At 43.6% G+C, this 19,145-nt stretch overlaps 1 protein-coding gene, 1 long non-coding RNA gene and 1 other non-coding gene across 3 annotated transcripts; 1 reads left to right on the forward strand and 2 right to left on the reverse strand.

Moving 5' to 3' along the window:
- Positions 1-207: 207 nt before the first annotated feature.
- On the reverse strand, positions 208-14,624 carry elk4 (ETS transcription factor ELK4). Its single transcript, XM_070902803.1, has 6 exons — positions 14,488-14,624; positions 7,577-7,791; positions 4,602-5,354; positions 2,618-2,860; positions 439-558; positions 208-317 (listed from the first exon to the last, which is right to left on the reverse strand). The coding sequence occupies exons 2-6, from the start codon at positions 7,781-7,783 to the stop codon at positions 219-221; spliced, it is 1,422 nt and encodes a 473-aa protein (XP_070758904.1). The 5' UTR covers positions 7,784-7,791; positions 14,488-14,624; the 3' UTR covers positions 208-218.
- Positions 1,172-1,244, reverse strand: trnaf-gaa (transfer RNA phenylalanine (anticodon GAA)). The gene has a single exon. It is a non-coding gene; the product is annotated as a tRNA-Phe (tRNA).
- Positions 14,625-17,039: 2,415 nt separating the features above from the next.
- On the forward strand, positions 17,040-18,492 carry LOC139283444 (uncharacterized). Its single transcript, XR_011597315.1, has 2 exons — positions 17,040-17,262; positions 17,910-18,492. It is a non-coding gene; the product is annotated as an uncharacterized lncRNA (long non-coding RNA).
- The last annotated feature ends 653 nt before the right edge of the window (positions 18,493-19,145 follow it).

Here is a 19,145-nt window from a genome sequence, read left to right on the forward strand (position 1 = left end):
GATCCTCCCTCCACATGTCCGATTGTAGTGTCATTTCTGTGGCAGAGAACTTTAAAGCACCGGAGTGACGAGGCATGGCAATGACAGAGCTCCAATATAATTGTCCCGGAGTGGGGAAGGTGTCTGGCTGTCTGGATCCAAATGCGGTGATGCTGTGTGTGTGTGTGTGTGTGTGTGTGTGTGTGTGTGTGTGTGTGTGTGGGGGGGGGGGGGTAATCCTATGTCTTCTGAGGGTCTGGGGAAATTGGGCCGGGCGTGTTGGTCCCATCCATACTGTGTACAGGGATCTGGAACTGAGGGGTGAGGACAGATGGAAACTGGAACAGAGAAGCATGGAGTGTTAGGACGCTTTGGACAAATACAGACACAAAAGACAAATACAGAGGAATGAAATGATACCAGATGAGTGCAGAAAGAAGGTATACATGCTGTACTGACTTGGAAAAGGTGGGCTCCCTGGCGTCGTGTGGCTGGGCTGAGGGGAGCGACCGGACTGAGCGTGCTCCAGAAGTGAATGTTGGACAGCAGGGGACTGGGAGTCAGCAACAGAGTGGGAGTCTGAGGAGAAAGACACGCAACACAGAGTCAGTGTTATTGCATTAGAGCCCCACTGATACAACAGCATGGTTGAATTTACAGTCTCACATATATAATGATATAATGTACCAGCACACGGTGGCGTGTGGTCCATTAAGGGCGTTGGGGCACTGCCCCTCCTGCAATTCAAACTGTGAAATACATATTTCACACATATATTGAAATACAAGACCAACCAGCCAGGTGTTACACATTACTGCTGCACTGCTGCCACCTGCTGGTCAAGATCAGTATCTGCTGGAGCTTCTCTGTGCAGTGTCAGCTCTGCCCAATTAATGATGAATGAATAACAATGGCAAATGATCTCACTTATATAGCACCTTTCAACCTTCACGGTTCCCAAAGCGCTTTACAGCTAACTCTCATTCACCCATTCACACACCGATGGCCACCGAGCTGCCATGCAAGGTGCTGGTCTGCATCGGGAGCAACTTAGGATTCAGTGTTTTGCTCAAGGACACTTCAACATGACGGGGGCAGACTCTACCTCCACTGCTCAAAACAAACAGGAGCAACTGTAAGAGGCTGCATGCGGGATGAACGCTTGCGCACATAACGAAGAAGCCCCATTTGCTGCCGAAACCCGGGATCGAACCAGGGACCTTTAGATCTTCAGTCTAACGCTCTCCCAACTGAGCTATTTCGGCGTTACAACATGGCTGGTCTTCTTCTAACGCATACTCTGGATTTACAGAAAAGACTGGAGACACAACACGCATGGCCAAATGAAGATGCAAATAATTGTAGGACAACCTATTTTCACATTCTTTGATATGCCTATAAATGTAATAGAGATTATCTAAACTGCAGCATCACTTCAGCAGGCAGCACTGACTTTTGCACAACTTCTATGATGAAAAACTAGAGACAACAATTGAACTACTTTTAATGTTTGAATTATAATGAAACAACCTGCCTACTTGGAAAATGTCTTGACGGACGGCTAATACAGAGAGCAGAATACACGTCATTATAATAATTCTGTACATATTTGATTTTTTATTCATCTAGTCCTGCAGCAGTTTGTGGGGAATGACTTGATCTAAAGCACACTGAGTGTCAGGCGGATCAGTTTCAAAGGACCCCGCCTTAGTTTATCTTGTGAGAGCCTCGAAGAAATGAATAAAAAAACAGAGACTGTGACAATTAGATAGATACACTACGTTATCTAAGCTCAGTGGCAGCCCGTACACAGTGTGTGTGTGTGTGTGTGTGTGTGTGTGTGTGAGATGAGTAGAGTGCTTGCATATCTCCATTGCATCTGTCCTTCCAATCGGAGGGAATGAAGGAGGGGCTAAAACGGGAAGAGGGGATGTAAGTGATGCGGGCGAGGAAGCACGTAAACCAATTCGGAAATAATCCTCAACAATGTCACCCTACATCTGGGGCCGGTATTGCCAAGCTCTGCTGAGCCTGTGTAACTGGTGTCACCAAGCTGGGTTAAAAGTCAACTCTTGGTTTGCCAATCCAGCTATGTTCATATGAAAGAGGTTCTTTATTGCAAGAAATATTACATATTAAAAAAGTCTATAAAAAAAAAAGATTATAAGAGGAAATAATGGCAAAAAGTCATAATCAGATAGGTAAAGATATAGAACATAATCACACAACCAGACCAGAACAAGGATCAACAGAAGTGGTAGAAATAGTATACTATAACACACATACTATAAAAAGGGCTGAAAATAAGTGTGGGAATAATTCTATATGCCTTATTAAATACATGTTGAACTTGTTAAGTAGTCTACACTGACTCTCTCTGCTTAACAAACTATTACTGACCACAATGTCAGGTTTATAATTTACTGGGCGCGTGTGTTGATATTCTTTTCTATTAAAAAGGCTATAGTGGGCATATTTTATCAATCATCATATTTCTTTCTAGACATCTCTTGGGCTAATATTTACTTTATGTTCATCTTATTACTTGTTTAAATGTTATGCTTAAATGTGTGTTTTTACCTCAGTAAGATGTACTTCACTACCAAATGAATGAATCCAGATGAATCCACGCTCTCACCTGTAGCATTGCTGGTGTGAGGGAGGCAGTAGGCAGAGAGGGGCTGCAGAGGTTCATGGGGGAGAAGTCAGAGGTGGTGACCAGCAGAGTTGGCGGGCTGATCTGCAGGATTTTCGGCGGCTTGCGGGTCTTTCCTGAGCTCTGCGTGCAGACCGCGGTGCTGCTGCTGCTCACTGAGGAGGAACTGGTTTCAGCATCCACCAAACTGGTCTCATCTCCAGACAAACCGATGCCACTGTCCACCTGCTGGACAAGAGAACGGTGACCATTTCTACACATGTTTCCTTTAATGTCAGTTTGTTCTACTCGAGGATACCTGGCTCAATACAAGAGGTATGTGTGCGCTTTAGGCAGAGTACACAGCTCATTTCATCAGAAAAAAAGTGAGATGAATTTGACTTCCTTTTATTTCCTGCTGTGCTGGTACTTCTTAGCGTGTGATGCTGCACTACTGAGCAATTATTTATATAACAATGGATATTTATGCTAAAAATGAATCCTGTGGCTACTTGTGTGTTGTGTCTTAGTGATGAATTCACAGAGCATTATCATCCGAGTTCTCCTCAGTCCTAAGGAGCGCTTTAGCATCTTTTAGCTGACTTTAGCCACAACTTTACCGTTTGGTTCACTCTCACTGCTCTCATAGGAGGGCTGCAGGATAATGGCCAAAATGATAATCACAATTTTTTTTTTGATCAATATTGAGATCAAGATTATTTATCACGATTATTCATTGATTTTATTGCACTCTCACATTTGAATAAACAGAGCACTGCTTTCACTTCCATGTTGTGCTGCATTCCTGCTGATGTACAAATCTTTGCATCAAAACAAGACGGGTCCTTATTCACAGTTCATCTTCTGGAAGCTAAAAATAATTTTTTTTTTTTTAAGGCGGCGTGCTGTACAGCGCGTTGGACAAGGACAGGGATTCATTGAGGTAGCATTAGCGATGTTATTCTTCTTGGCCTTCGTGCTTTCATCGTACTGCAGTTTGTGGTGTTTTTTTCAGGTGCTTGAACAAGTTAGTTGTGTTGCTGTGCGACGCAAGTCTCAAGCGCTCTTTGTGTACGATTTGTTCATGCTTAACATCACTTGCCCTAAATCCGAAATACTTCCAAACAACGGACAATGATCCGTTTCGAGGGACTAGCCCTTCGCCTCCTGCTCCAGAGATTTGACTTTCGTTTCGCAACATCCAGGACATTTTTTTCACTGGCTGCCGCTGCAGGGCGCTCGTCAGCATGACGGCTCCCGAAAAGTACAGCGCTAAAACAAAGTGTGGAGATTAGTGGGTTAGAAAGTATCTAACAGCTATGCGAGACTACCTCAAAAGTAAAACCAAAACATTTTGATCGCTCCCTGGTGGCTGGCCATTAATTTACAGAGTGCTTGATCTGACATGCGGCGGAGTTTTCTATGAGCGGAGCACGCAGTTTAACCGTCTCTATCGCCGTCCATCACATTCATTTAATTGTGGGAAGCCAAAATCGTGATGGAGATTAATATTTGATTAATTGTGCAGCCCTATCTCATAGTGTGTACAATGTACCTAAAAAAGCCACTGCAAACAGCAGACAGACACAGTTAGTAGACTGGCTGGTGGACACAGTGGAGCATTTAGCTGCTGAAGAGCCAGATATTTCCCTCAGGAGTTGGTGGAGACCATAGGAGAATATTGGACTTACATTTATCTGGTGCCCAGAAACACGACTCCAAATGAATGATAATGTTGCTCCGTGTCTGCTAACAACTAACTGATACCTGATTATATGTTTGTATGTATCAGGTTGTGTGTAACGTTTTGTTTATAGCTTGTCTCCGCTGCTCCCCAGTGGCCAAAATATCTGTTATTTCAGGTTTTAAAGTTTTGAAAACATCAACATCCACACTTAATAACTTAGTGATTATTCTTTAGCAGTTTAATACTCCATAATACTGTGCTGTTATTTCTTCAGTTATTTAAATAGCATTGTGTACTAGCCTTGTCCTGAGTCTGAGCATCTGTGGGCTGAGAGGATCCAGACTCGATGTCGCTGTCAATCACCAGCTCCTGGGAGGAGTCAGGCACTAGGCTTGGGGACGGGCTCGCCGAGGTCAGGTCCGGTAGGCTGAACGCTGGTTCCGATGGGCGAATGTGTTCAAATGAGTAGACGGACTGGGACGGCAAGGAGGAGTGTGAGTTGATGTCGTCGGGCCGCAGGGGTGCAGCTTGCAGAGGATCCAAGTGGTTGGACATCAGGCTCGGCTCTATGGCAACCTGAGGAGGCGGAGCTGGTGCTGGCTTTGGAGGGGTGTTTCCAAACTTGATGACGGATGGCAAAGCAGTTGGCTGTTGTGGCTGAGGCAGCTGCTCCTGGCTTTGGGCTGTGGCAGCAAGACCTCTCTTGTCAGCCATCTTCTCTGCTGGGTTCTCGATTTTGATGGACTTGAAGAGCTGGCGTCCATTTTGCAGCGAGTTGAGGGTAAAGGAGGTGTACAGGCCCGAGTGGATGTAGTCGTTTCGGTTTGACTGCTTGGTGCTGGAGCCCAGAGCTGCTGTACTACCTCCTACCTTGCTGCGGTCTCCAGGCTCACCCTCCAGCAGGGCGCTGTCTCCCCTCTTCAATAGGGGAGGGATGCCCCCGGCACCCACATCCCCGCCCTCTGTTCGGGTAGCAACATCTCCTTTCAGGATGTCAGGATAGGACACAAAGCGATAGACAAACTTCTGGCCGTTTACCTTCTTTATGATGTTCTGTAAGACACAGAAGAGCAATTGCAGAACAAGATATGTTAGTTTACACACATCATACATCATTATCATCCAGGCAGAAAGCACACAGAGAGAGCAGAAACAAAGACTTTCCCCTCACGTAGTTTGCCTCTACCATGTACTTGGAGTAAAATAAATTGAAGCCCGAGACCACAGAAAAGCCTTGTGCGTGGGACAGCTCTGTCCTTCCTGTCTGTACCAAACTAGCAGCCACTAATGCTGCAGCCAAACATACCAGAGCAGCCCTGCCCAGAACGCCCACAGGGTCAGGCTGTGCTTCTGCCAAACCACTAGCAAGAGTGGGAGACAGACAGCACTCTCCCCCTCTTCTGCATGTCACTCACAGTGGACTTTAACCATTCTGAGACGTAATTAACTGTGTTTTGCTATTTGCTGGTGCACTCTTGGGTGCAGCTGTCTGGAGGAAACCGTCCCCCCTCTGAGTCTCCAGCTGCTGCTTCAAAAACATTTTGCGGTTATGCAACGTAGGCATCATGCAATTGGTTTCATTATGACTGCCAATGAAACATCTGATCTCATACATATCAGGATCCCACACAATCTGATCAAATTCGTATTTCATTTTTACTTTTTTTGGAGCCCGGGAGTGGGGCGAAAATATTAGGGTGCTCAAGCCGCTAAGCACCATTAGAGCAGTGCATCTGTGCCTAGTTTATTCATTCAGTGTCAACAGTAATACTTGATCATCAGTTCAAAGAGAGCAGGAATGTTCTGTAAATGTTATTGTGGCAAATGTTAATTTCACTGCGCATGTTTGAAAAAAAAATTTTCCACTTTTTCTGCTGCTTTTCTTGGTCATTTATGAGAGTAAATGAAGAGTCTTCGGGTTTTGGACTGTTGGTTGGACAAAAAAAGCAATCTGAAGACATCACTTTGGGCTCTGGGAAACCCCCCCACACACACACTTTTTATTGACTAAAAAATGAATCGATTAATGGTGAGAATAATCAGCAGATTAATCCATAATGAAAATAATTGTGAGTTGCAGCCCTATTTTAGACACATTCACTTTGTTTCATTTTCGATTACTCTAAACAAAGAGAAATTTTGGGAAATCATAAAATCATATGGATCAAATATAGTGCACCCCCTTGTTGCGCCAGGGTTTAACCGTGCCACTATTTGAATCAGTATTTAGCTTGACTTCGACTTCAAAGAACCTTAAAAATTCCCCTGTATGAATGAAACCAGTACAATTTACTGTGGCTCCCACTTAGTGACAGTGACCACATTGCATTGATACTTAAAATGACGTTTTAATGTTTAAAGGGGGCACTGTCATAACAGAGCACTCTGACTCGAACCCTGTAACATACTACGGTTTAAATTGGGGTACACCATCTTAAATGATTATGCTTTGCCTATTTTAGTGAGCTGTACCAATCACCACTTAGGTCTGCATTATGTACTGCTGCTATGGTGTCACATTAATTGCCATTAGTAACATACTGTAGGGCTGAGAGTGTGTAGGCAATACGCTAGTGTGATTGCCATTGCCGGTCCATGCAGTTACTCTTGCAAGTGCACCCCCACTACTTTGGGGGGAAAAAAACCCTTCAATTTTACTCTGGAACCAGGCCTGATGACAGTCCTGCAGTCACCAGTGTAGTGGGCTACCTGCATAACGCCATACCTGTCACATCCTATATCAGAATTTCAGTTTGACTGGATAAAAATGTTTTAGTGCTGTCAAAATATTAAAAAATACTCTACGACCTGCCCAAAAATGTTATGGTATTGGATGCCTCAAATTATTTTAATTTTTTCCTGCCAGCCTAAGGAGGCCAGCTATAGCTATGACTGCCAAATGGAATTAACAGAAGAATAATATGAAGCAGAAACAGAAGACTTAAATTAAAGCTCCAGTCTAACAACCACATTGTGGCCACATTTTGAGCTGCAGTATTCTGACAATATTCTGCCCACACAGGCCAACATTACAAGGCTGTAATTGGTCAGATGTTTGACAAAGCTGAAGGACAGAACATGCTTATGGTGGTTAGGGAGTACTGGGGAGTTAGCTAGGGAGTGTGTCCGAGCAGGTTTCCTGTGGGTACGACACACACTCACACGCGTGGGGCGCAGGCAACAGCTGGCTGATGGTAGGCCCCATATTGGTCATATTTGTTATAGTATAGTGTTTGTGTTTAGTAAAAACCTAAACACCAAAAGGCCGAGCTTACTTTGTCATAGTAGTATCTGAGAGCCCTGCTGAGTTTGTCGTAGTTCATGTTGGGCTTGTTCTTGCGGGCTCCCCACAGCCGGGCCACTTCCTCTGCCTGCAGCAGTTTGAACTCCCCTTCCTCATTGGTCCAGCAGATCAGCTGCTCATTACTGGAATCCAATAGGAGCTGGAGAAGGAACTGCCACAAGGTGACAGAGCTGTCCATGTCTCTCACTGAAAAAAACAAAAAACAAAACAGAAGTTAGAGAGGAGAAAAATCATGAGGCTCACAAACCGTAGAACAGCTGCTCACAACGTCACATTATGGGGTTCCATAAACATGAGGAAAATGTTAAGCCAACTACTTAGTAATAACAAAATGACACCTAAGCCTAAATATCCAGTTTTTCTTTTAAAGGACAATAGGGCTGCACCCTAATAGTCGACCAAACGGTTAGTAGATGACATTGGTTGGTTGGTCGCAGAAAAAACAACAACCTCAAACTCCATTCTGGAGCTGTGCCTTGGCTGTAAGACCTATCCGCAGGCTGAGTATCAGTGAAGGTTTCATTTAGCATGGTATCTTTGGTGCTAGACAGGGTAAAGTTGACGGAGACAGGGGAGGGACGATGTCATACTATGTTTCAATAAATGAGCAGCCATTGAAATTAACAACATGGATGTAGACCCAGTTGCAAAGCCACACATGAAAATGAACAGAAAGAGACAATTCAATCGTTAATCGCACTTATTTGTATGACGATTGATCGCCAACTGAAAGCTCTACTCACAGTGAAAGGTAAAGAATGGTATTCATGAAGACGTTTACTCAAACAACAGAGGAAGGCCATTCACAAACACCCTACAGGGATAATAACCCTTATATAAAAGGGCAGCACATCATATTAACATGGCGGCCATTTTCCTCTGACGTCACGCTCAGGGTGGGAAGCTCAAATGCTGTTATCACGTCGTACTGCTGTGTGTATAAACGTGAGGAATCTGACAAATCGTTGTCATCTCGCCGCTTCTCCATTGATCAGCAACTGAAAAGACACTCGATCGTGAAAATCTGGAGGGACATCGCGCCATATTTCAAGGTAAAACAACATATTTGATAACCCATTAGCTACTGTCTGACAACAGCTAGCGTTAGCATTCAACCACTTCCTAGCTATCATTACCGTAAATATGTTGCTTTGCCTTATGGCCCAATGTCCCTCCGGTTTTCACTATCTTTTGTCTTTATTTTATCTCATTTTATATTCTATTATATTTCCTCCTATATTTTAGCTGCTACAGTATTTTGTCTTAGATTCTGATTAGATTTTACTTACATGCCTTCCTTTCTATACATATTTGCATGAGCATTGTTGGGGGGAGCCTCTAAAAACGACCGCTTTACTGTAACTGCCATGCATATGACAATAAAGAACTTGACATTGCCCTTAGCTAAGGACACTTTCTTAGGTATTTCTGAGTGGCTTTGCTGCAGCCTGTGCATATTTTCAGACATCCTATGCCGAGGTTAAACTTAATAAATGTCAGTGGAGCACCCACTCAGGCGTTTTCACTTTGGCTGATCAGACCTCCTCTCAGGAGTGTGTGGGCACGTACGGAGTGGGCTTGATTGACATGTCTCTTATTTGTGTTGCTCCTGTCAGAGTGGGACACCATTATATTCTTTTAGGTATGTGACCTCAACTGCTAGTATTGTTGCACACAGTTTCAATCTGAAGAGCCCTAGTCAGACAAAATAAAGACAACACCAGATTTACATATTAGCTGATACAACACTTCACTCTAACCCATTACCTTAACTGACCAGTGCAGACTTGAGACTATTAGTATCGAGTATCCTTAAACACTGAGAGAAATGTATCTTTCCCCATAAGAAATCTGATAGAAAAGTGGTTCATCCTACCACTTAGAATGTCTCAAGTCAAACTAAACCTCTGCATTAATTACAATCCTTCCTGTCCGACAACCTCAACTGGGTTCACCTCTGAAGGGTTACATAATACCATGCTGTCCAGAGAAAAGTGTCGGGTTCCCCTTTTCAGCAGGGAAAGACTTCCTGCAGATAAAAACAGACGATAGATGGGAGGGTTCATGCTGTGACTGACACAGAGTGTGAGAGAGAGGGATGGTAAAAGTGTAGAGTGTGGGTGGACATTATAGACGCTTCAAACACTACGTAACCATTAACCCATTTAATCCCACATTTTTCCCAGACATGGAAATATCCAAAGCATGTGTCATTAGTAACCCTTTTTTTTTTCATGGAAAAGTAGGTGAAAAAGTGTGTTTTATGGTCGGTCACAATATGTTGTATACTGAATTAAAATATTTCTCCTATACAGTCATCAAAATTCTTACATATCCCAGCCCAGTTATTAACATATTTAAAATTCTGTCACTAGTAGCCCCCAACATTGCCACAGTCTAGTGTGACAATTTTACATATCAAAAACACTGATATGAATACTGAGAGCGAAGACAAAAAAAAAAAAAAAAAAACATCAACGTATTTCAACATTGTTATTTTATTGTAACATGTATTGAAACATAAATACTGTCACTTTATTGTAACATTGTCATTTTGTATATTTTTGTGCAACGTTCACAAACAACCGTGTAGCAGTCGTGTGATTCTGAGCTGAGGTGGCCTGTAGAGTATGCATTCAAGTAGAGGCCTACATTGAACACAATAAAATTATATTGTTTATATATAATCACAGAGGTAGTCTTCAGAACCAAGTGCGCTGTGAGTTTGTGCATCGTTATTTTTAAATACGATCAGTCAGACTGCTGTCATAAAGTAGAACCAATTGACCTTTTTTCCCCGAAAACATTTCAGTCATTTTGATAGTCTTCTTTCCTTTTTCGTCGACCTTTCTTTTCTTTCCAGAGTCCGTTGTACTGCTTCTCCTCACCCATTATTAACTTTTCCATTTTTCTTTTATTGGCTTTTTGGGGCCTTTTTCATTCACTCTCGTCTCCTTTTCTGCTCTTCATCGTATATCTTGAAACACTCAATGTGCAGTGGAGCTTTGCATTTCTCACATGCATAGGTGGTGCGTTTTTGTCACAATGACAACATCTCTGTAACCAGTGCATTCAGTAGCCAGTAGAGATCTCATTTCGAGGCTCAGGGGTTTTGTGCCAAACTTTTGCATAAGAGACTGTGGCACTATCTGTGAGAAGGTGAGCAGGTCGATGGTCCCTCCCATAACATCTCTGTAAAAGAAATGGCTGTTTATGGGTGCACTGTTGAGAGACCATGCAACCACCACCTCTTATCTCTTATCAAGATATGGTATCTTGAAACCTGTAGGTCATGAAGGTCAACACCACCCATGTGCTCACTGTATTGGTTGATGAATTTTGGTTGTGGGACTTTCTCAAAGGCTTGTCGCTCCTTGTTCCATCTCTTGACAAAGGTCTCACTGTATTTCTCCTGCATGTTTGTTGCCACTTTTGTTGACAATGTTTCTGTCTTTCCAAGGGACCAGCAACTTGTCTCCTTGGGTCAGAACCTCAGAGGTTCCCCGGGGGTAACTTCATGAAGGCTTGAATGGGACATCAAACAAACGATTTCGCCTCATCATTCCAGAGCACCCATTTGCCTTTTTTTGTCATTTCATAGAGGAGTGCAAGTGAAAAGCTTGTCGTGAAAGGACGTGCAACCTTGAGGCACCAGAACTTGCTCTGCAAGACCGAGAATGACACTGGGACCCTGACCCAACCCAGTCTCAGGGAGGCGAGTGTGGGATCCATCATGGTTCCATGTGATACATGCAAACACTGGATCAGTCAAGGCATCATATCTTGTAACCAAAACGGATTGGTTTACCTCTTATGAAATGCTTACAACCATGTCGGCCATAGTATCGGATCATGCTCTCATCCACTGACAGACATTCCTGAAATGGCATGACTTTGTATGACTGATTGAGCTTGGAGAAGATGGGCCTAACCTTAAAAATGGGTCATAAGTGATCTTTGTGTTGTCAACCAAAGGAACTGAGGCCATTATTTCATGAAAGTGATTTCTCCGCATTGCCTCTGAAATGCTATTTCTGTCTTCTTGGAACAGAGCTCTACCCAGATGTGATGCGGATCCCATAGAATGTAAAGACCTCATCCATACTTAGATACAGTTGCTTGTCCTTGGTCTGGGTGGAGGTTGGACATTTCAATGGTAATTTCTCTTGGGTGGGTGGATACATTGGTAGGAAAACATCCATGGGTTGGAGCAGCTTTGTTTTATACATTGTGTAGCATTTGGGCTGCATAATAGGAGTTTTGGAATCATAGTGGTGGCAGGCCTCTTTGATCGCTTGAACACTTTATTTTTGACCACCTGCAGCTTTGCTCTTGGCTCTTCTGGCTGGCCCCTACAGCTCGTAGAGGCCCTTGGCTCTTCTGACTAGTGTTTGCGCCACCTGATGAATGGATGTCCAATATTCACTCACTTTTAGCACTGTTTTTGGTCCTGAGGGAAATATCTGCCTCTACTATGTTCACCAGCTAGTTGCTAACTGTGTCTGTTGACACTGGTGCTGGGCAGATAGTGTACAACTTTTCACAGAAAAAAAAAAGTGCTACTGCTGAAGACAACACTATGAGAGCAGCGAGAGTGAACCAAAACAGTAATGCTGCGGGCTGACAGATAAACAATGAGCTGAAACTCACTATTAAGCTCTGTAAAGCCGAAGGGAGTGGCGGATTCAGCTGATAATTCTCTGTAGATTCATCACTACGAGCGACCACCCACACAATATCAGTGTTTTCACATTGTCATTTGATAAGTTAAAAAAACATTGCTTATAGTTGCATTAATAACAGACGGCATATATATCAAATGCATTAATTGGGCGGCATGGTGGCGCAGTGGTTAGCACTGTCGCACGGGAGGTAAAGCTGGTTAGAGCGGGTTGGGGGTTTGATCCCCGTCATGTCGAGGTGTCCTTGAGGAAGACACTGAACCCTAAGCTGCTCCCGATGGAGACCAGCACCTTGCACGGCAGCTCGCCGTCGCCATGTGTGAGTGAATGGGTGAATGAGACTTAGCTGTAAAGCGCTTTGGGAACCGTGAAGGTTGAAAAGCGATATATAAGTGAGATCATTTACCATTCATTGTTTAATTTTGTCCAAACCAAAGCAGCTTTACAAGAACTTTGCCTAAATAAAATACTGTCCAGAATTAGTGGGATTATATTATATTATATTATGGTCAACACCAAAAAGGCACTTAAATTTGATACGCAGCCCTCTAGATACCTAGCTCTGTTATTGTTTTGTGCTCCTTACACCAGGGTGCTGTTCCAGAAAGGAGCAAAACAACCACACTGAGTTGCACACCACAGCAACTCAGAATCAAGATCACTAAATATTCACAATCAAGACAAATACCCAAGATGCTGAGCACAGATCAGTTCTGCAATTAACAACAAAGACAGAGACATAGCGCAGACATTTTATTGCAGGGTTTCCACCAGGAAAGTGGTATGCAGAGGTGGTAAGCTGGGATCAGATCTTATGTTTGCACCAATCGCTGATACATCAGACCAGGTCACCTTAATCTTTGGGCCATTTAGGAGAGGTACCCTCTGTGGCCGTCAGCTGTCCTGACTCCATAGAGGAAAGTGGTACTTGTACCTCAGAATTACACTGAAACGTTAACTGTCATACTGCAGCTTGAATATTACTTGTTACGGCCCGAGCCATTTAAGTCACAATGCTCATCTATGAAGGGCTGCGTCCCACGTGGCAGACGCATCTTGTGTTCCGCTCCAGTTATTGACACATTAGAGATTGAAATGCACAGCAACTCCACTTGTGTTGGTAATGAAAGCACCGTCCCTTCTGTCATCCACAATCATGCTGCCATTCAAGGTCCATTAGACCACGCTTTAGAGCCCACTCTCGATAATCCATTCACATGCAATGCAATGTGTGGCAATGGAGTTGCACACACACACACGAGTTTCTGCAGGGAGGGCCCACCTCTTCTGCAAGGGAAGGGTTTCTATTTTCCTGGTGCTTGGTCTTCACTGTTAATATATCTCCCCTTGAAGATTTTGAGTACAATATTCCTGCAATTCACACCCCAACTTCTGAGGTTTTCTACTATCGCTTTGAAGAGCCACATATGAAGTTATTGTTAGTAAGTTGACACATGCTACCAAGTGACATTAATAAGGACTGCTATGTGTTGATGGATTTTCATGTAGTCTTTTTGCTATGTTGTCCAAAGGCTGAATGTGAATTGTGCTCTCCCTGTCAGTATCTGTCAACAAGTATGCGCGTGTGTGCGTGTGTGAGTGTAAGCTTCTTATGGAGACGAGTAAATCTGCTCTGACTCATCCAGACCTGCTGGGTTGAAGACACACACCCCCCCCCCCCCCCCACACACACACACACACACACACACACACACACACACACAATCTGTCCCAAACTCTCATGTTAATACCGGTGATATCGGGCAAAAATGGGACAGTGTCAAAACTGCTGCCAGGGGAAAAGATTAAAGATGAACGTTATGTAACGCCTGACACGGGCAGCAAACGTTATCTACGGAGCACTGAGATAACGTCAGCTAGGTTAGGTCAAACCAGCTATATAACATGGGTTATTCACGCGCTATAAACGCTCGGACTGGAGTGACTGGTCGGCAGCCAGGCACCCACACAGAGCAAAATAAAAGACCACTTGTTGATGAATACGTTAGTTTCGTTACCGTCAACACACGCTACCGGCCATTTCCCGACAGTTTAAAGTCGCAGCTTGGATCTCAATAGCCACCGCTGAGCTCAGCGTGTGTGTGTAAACAACCGAGGAGACAAATAAATCAAGGTATTAACGTTAGTTTGCTAACTTAGCCGTTAGCTAGCTTCACGTTAGCTTGTGTGCTAACATTACCTCGCTCGTAGAGCCCGCTGGATTTCCGAGACGTCGAGCCGCGTCGAAATATCCCCCAAACATCGCTGGAAAGCTTTCTATTGTGCCATGCCTCAGGAAACAAGTTTCAAACAGTGCGTCAGGGAGATACCTGAACAGAAAACACATTAAACCGCCGTTGGCTCGCACTGACGTTGTACTGCTCCTCCGAACAGGAAAAAATGTTGCATTTGCTGATCCTCGGACACCTCGCCACCGAGGACTGTCGCGCCTCTAACTGCGTTTGCTCGGAGGCAAAATAGGGGCTTTGTGTGTTGGTAGCTGTTGGTTTTAATGTAGACATCATGCGGCAAATATTTTCTTCGAGTTGCCATAGTGTTCAACATTTTAGTGTCGTTAGTATGAATATTATCACACATTATCTATTCTTTGTGAAAGGCTATGCAGTATACGCAACCTTCACGTTTCACGCGTTGGTGCGGCTCGCATGTTCTTTCTGTTTTAAACGTTACGTCTCCGCGTATCCTGTAAGAGGAAATGGCCACCTGTTTGCTTGTTTTGTGTGTGCGTGTTTGTCCAAACTCCGACGCTTCCGAAACACTAAAATGTGTCAGTGGACTCGCTGAGATCACTTCCTCTTTCTCTTTATTATTGTGTTGTTACTTTACCACACTGTTACAAATGTCCCACAAATGGAAACAGCAGCCGGCGATAGTGTGGGCTCGTGGTTTGCTACGTGTTGCTACACTCCGTGCGTCCAATTATAAATTGACAAGAAATCTAAACAGCGATTTTAGCGCGCCTCGTCAATTATATAAACTTTTAGGCTGAAAGTGATTTAGAGAACAACATTTCCTCAGAAAATGAAAGTGGATTAGTAAATATGAATTTTGTCTAGAAGCTTGTGGGAAGATCTTATTGGCACCTGTTGATGATTAAATTATGAAAAGATAGGAGAGCAAAGAGTAGTGTGGGGGAAGCAGCCGAATGCCTGAGCAGTATGTTCTCACACTGCTTCTCTTGTCTTCTTCACCTTCTTTATGATTTTCTGCCTATCCCAGCATGCCTTGGGCCAGAAGAAGGGTCACCAGTCCATCACATGGCTGCCACACACCTGTCGCACACGTAAATGAAATCCCTTTCTCTGTATTTGATGCATTGCAGCACAATAACTCACAAACTCACCTTTTCACATTTAAGCAGGCTGCAGATTGTCCACAAGGAGGAGCTGTTCGAATGTCTACAGTTTTGACACTCGAGGTCGCCTCCAGTAGCAGTGCATGTTAAAACTACAGCTTTTTTTTTTCTTTTTTCTTTTATAGAGTGGCTATTTTCCTTGTTTCAAAAATTAGATGAATTCTGAGAAACAGGACGGCTGTAATGCTTTCCTTGCCAGTTTGCCCAGACGAACAACAGAAAGGCTCCGGCTCATTAAAACGTAGCAGCAGAGGACCCACTAACAGACACATCGGCAAATATATTCCTCCAGTGTTGAAATCGTTTCATCGGCATCCCAAAAACACACAATCAACTTTAAAATTCTATCGTTCCATTTCTGACCTGCTCAGTCATCGGCCAGTTGAGTTTTATGCTTTTTGTAACTGCATTTAGAATAAGAGCCACATGCTAACATGCTGGGATACAGTGATCCGCGACTTAAAACGAATGTGGGCCAGGGGTGTAAAGTGGGGTGGCCGTTTGCCCCCTTCCCTACTTCCTACCCTTCCACTTCCGGCGCCCTTGCTTGGACCACAATCAACTTGGAACTCTTCGCCTTCATTTTGATCTCAACTTCACGCCTGTCGAGTTTCATCCCGCAGGTCACAGGATGCTATCACGTCGACAGACTCCGTCCACATATAGACATGTAACCACCACACACAGACTGACAAGGTGAAAATAACATGACAAACCTGCCAGACACCTACATTAGCAGCAGTAGAAACTGGAAGTATGTTTTCAGATTAACCACCAAGTGGCAGTGGATCACAGCAGTGTCACACTACCATCAACCAGCCCTCAGCAAATTGTTGTCTAATTTATTGCACGCACTATTTGTGTCGTTTTCTGGTGTGAACACAGAGTAGACAAAATAGCTAAACTCAGCTTAAACGTGTTTTGATGACAGAGATTTAACAAAAAAGACAGAATCCACACAATTAGAATGTTAATTCTGCAAGTAGACCGTGTTTCTTGATAAAACATAATAATAATAATAATAATAATAATAAACCAAGATCAACAAGACATAGATACGAGCGCACCTTCATATAACACATTTAGCAGGTGTCATGGGCACAGCTGAGACTGAGAAGCATTTAAGGGAGCCTGAACTGGAAAAGCTGCACAGTATGTCTCGACACGTTCAAATACATTATCACTCAATAAAGAAACACCACCACCTCGCTATAAGCAAAAAGATATCCATGTTTCTGCGAACACCTTTGACTGCACTTAATGGCAGCCAATCAGAGCGCAGTATCAGTCCTCCATCAAACATCCAGCCAAAAAAGCATTGGGACTATTCAGCCCTTAATGTGCTGCAGTCAAAAACCAGTGGGTGATTATTTATAGACTGGTGGCGCTGGATTGACTGTCTGAGTGACTCATCACAGCAGAGGGGGAGACATCTTCAGTATTTGGATTCCCTCTCTTAGCATCTTCTGCAGGTTTGCAGTGCGCTCACATTGTACAGAGACGTACAAGTGTGTCTGTTGGAACTTTACAGATGCAGTGAGTTCTTGTTAATCAATGGGAATTCAAGTGTTGGAAAGGATTGAATCCATCGTAACCTATGTGAGTATAACTTTCAGTCCGTGTCGTGTTATTTAAGGCTGTAAGATTTTTGTGTCCAACTTAATCCTTCATACACTTTTAGACAATTTTTCAACTTTACATAAAAGAAGCTGATGTAAAAAAAAAAAAAACTCCCGAGGGAAATATCTGGCTCTTTAGCTGCGAAATGCTAACTGTGTCAGGTAGTGCACAGCGGGTTCATTTAAAACAAGCTGAGGGGAACCACAACAGTTGGGTTCTTACTCTCTGTGCGTTCCATCACTACAAGCAGTTTCTTTTAAAATTACGCACAGTCATTTGAGCCACTATTAACATGAGGCGTTTATTAGTGCTTGTCTTGGCCTGCTTTTCTGATTCCTATATGAATTCAGTTTAGTTTCCAACAAGGCCAGAGAGAAGGTTTTTTTTTTTATTAATTGCAAAGGACCAGCCTTAAAACACCCATTAAAATAGAACAATGTTCCTCACTCTTCTTTAGCTTTAAGGAGATGTTCTTGTCACACTTGCTGAACAGAGGCAATCTATAGCTTTTGAAAGACAGTGCAGTACTCTTGTGGTACAGTAACCTCTGTTCGCAGCTGTTGTCAGCTTCTGTTATTACATTACAGTCTGTGGCCACATCCTGTTCTGGCCCACTTTCTCTTCAGATGCCTTTCTCAGCAACAGGGATCAGACCGCATCGTCCCAGATCAGCGACTGGAGTGAAGGGAGCGTGGCAGAAAAAGGAGGCGACACCGATTTTGCTTTGAAGACGGTTCCCAGTTTCCTCGGGGGGGCGCTCCCTCCCAGCCAAGCACTACTGGACAGCAGCAACAGCCAGAAATTCCGACCTGATATTCGGATGGAGCTGCAGCTTCCGCTCTGCTTCCTAGAGCGTTGAGCTGAGCTGAACTGAACTGAACTGAAGAGATGTTGCACCATACTGCAGCACTCAGATCAGTATTGAAACGTGATTACAGGACTGAAACCTGCCTGCAGCAGTGAGACTCACTGGAGTGGCCCTGCTGTGGCTGTCCTGCCACCCACTCCGTGCTGCAATCCCAGCGCTGCGGGGAATTCAGACCGGTGTCATTTCATGGAGACAGTCACTGGGCGAATTAGTGGAAAGGAGGTGACACGATGAGAGGAGAGCGGGCCGATAAGAGTGCGGTCCAGACCTGCTCTATTTGTAAAGTGTCACGCGATGACTGTTGTTGTGATTTGACGCTGTATAAACAAAACTGAATTGAATTGAATTTCTCGTTTACGTCTTGTCATATATAGGCATTAATATGACAGGGTTCCATATAATTAACACATTATCAATGATTATTTCTAATACATCCACATTTAACCAGCATTTTGATGTTGTGGCTGGCTGAGGTAGAGTTACAGTGTTGGATAGATAAAAGCACTGCACACCAGTGTGTTTTGTTACTACTCATCGTAGGTTTTTTAAATCTCAAACCTGAACTGTTCAATATGTTTATATGAACAATGTGTCAAATGGCCCATTGTACACTACCTACCCAGTACGAAAACTGCAGACAAAGTCAGCAACTAGCTGGTGAACATAGTGGAGCATTTAGCAGCTAAAGAGAAGGTGTATTTCTCAGGAGCTGAATACTGGACTTGAGTGTGTCATCAGAAACACGTGTCCAAAAATGTTGTTCCAAGTCTGCGGGATTTGAAAGGAGGCAACTCACAACTTTGCTAACATGTTAGCCATATTAACTTTATAAGGCCATATGTCAAACATGTTGTAATGTAACCATTAATGCTACAGGAGGCAATATTATTGAATTCTAATTTTGGTTGAAATAATGAATTTTGACCATTGTACGTCACTTAACAATATCTAATTGAAGGGCTCCTTCAAAATAATGTGTCTGTGAGCACCTGCC

This window comes from Enoplosus armatus, chromosome 3, assembly GCF_043641665.1.
Source record: "Enoplosus armatus isolate fEnoArm2 chromosome 3, fEnoArm2.hap1, whole genome shotgun sequence".
Taxonomy (NCBI): Eukaryota; Metazoa; Chordata; class Actinopteri; order Centrarchiformes; family Enoplosidae; genus Enoplosus; species Enoplosus armatus.

Coding starts and splice junctions, on each gene's coding strand:
- elk4 (XM_070902803.1), bottom strand. CDS start 7,783: ATGGACAGCTCTGTCACCTTGTGGCAGTTCCTTCTCCAGCTCCTATTG. Junction 2,861..4,601: donor ATGCTCAGACTCAGGACAAG/GCTAGTACACAA, acceptor CTTGTCCAGCAG/GTGGACAGTGGCATCGGTTT. Junction 318..438: donor AGGGAGCCCACCTTTTCCAA/GTCAGTACAGCA, acceptor TCTCTGTTCCAG/TTTCCATCTGTCCTCACCCC.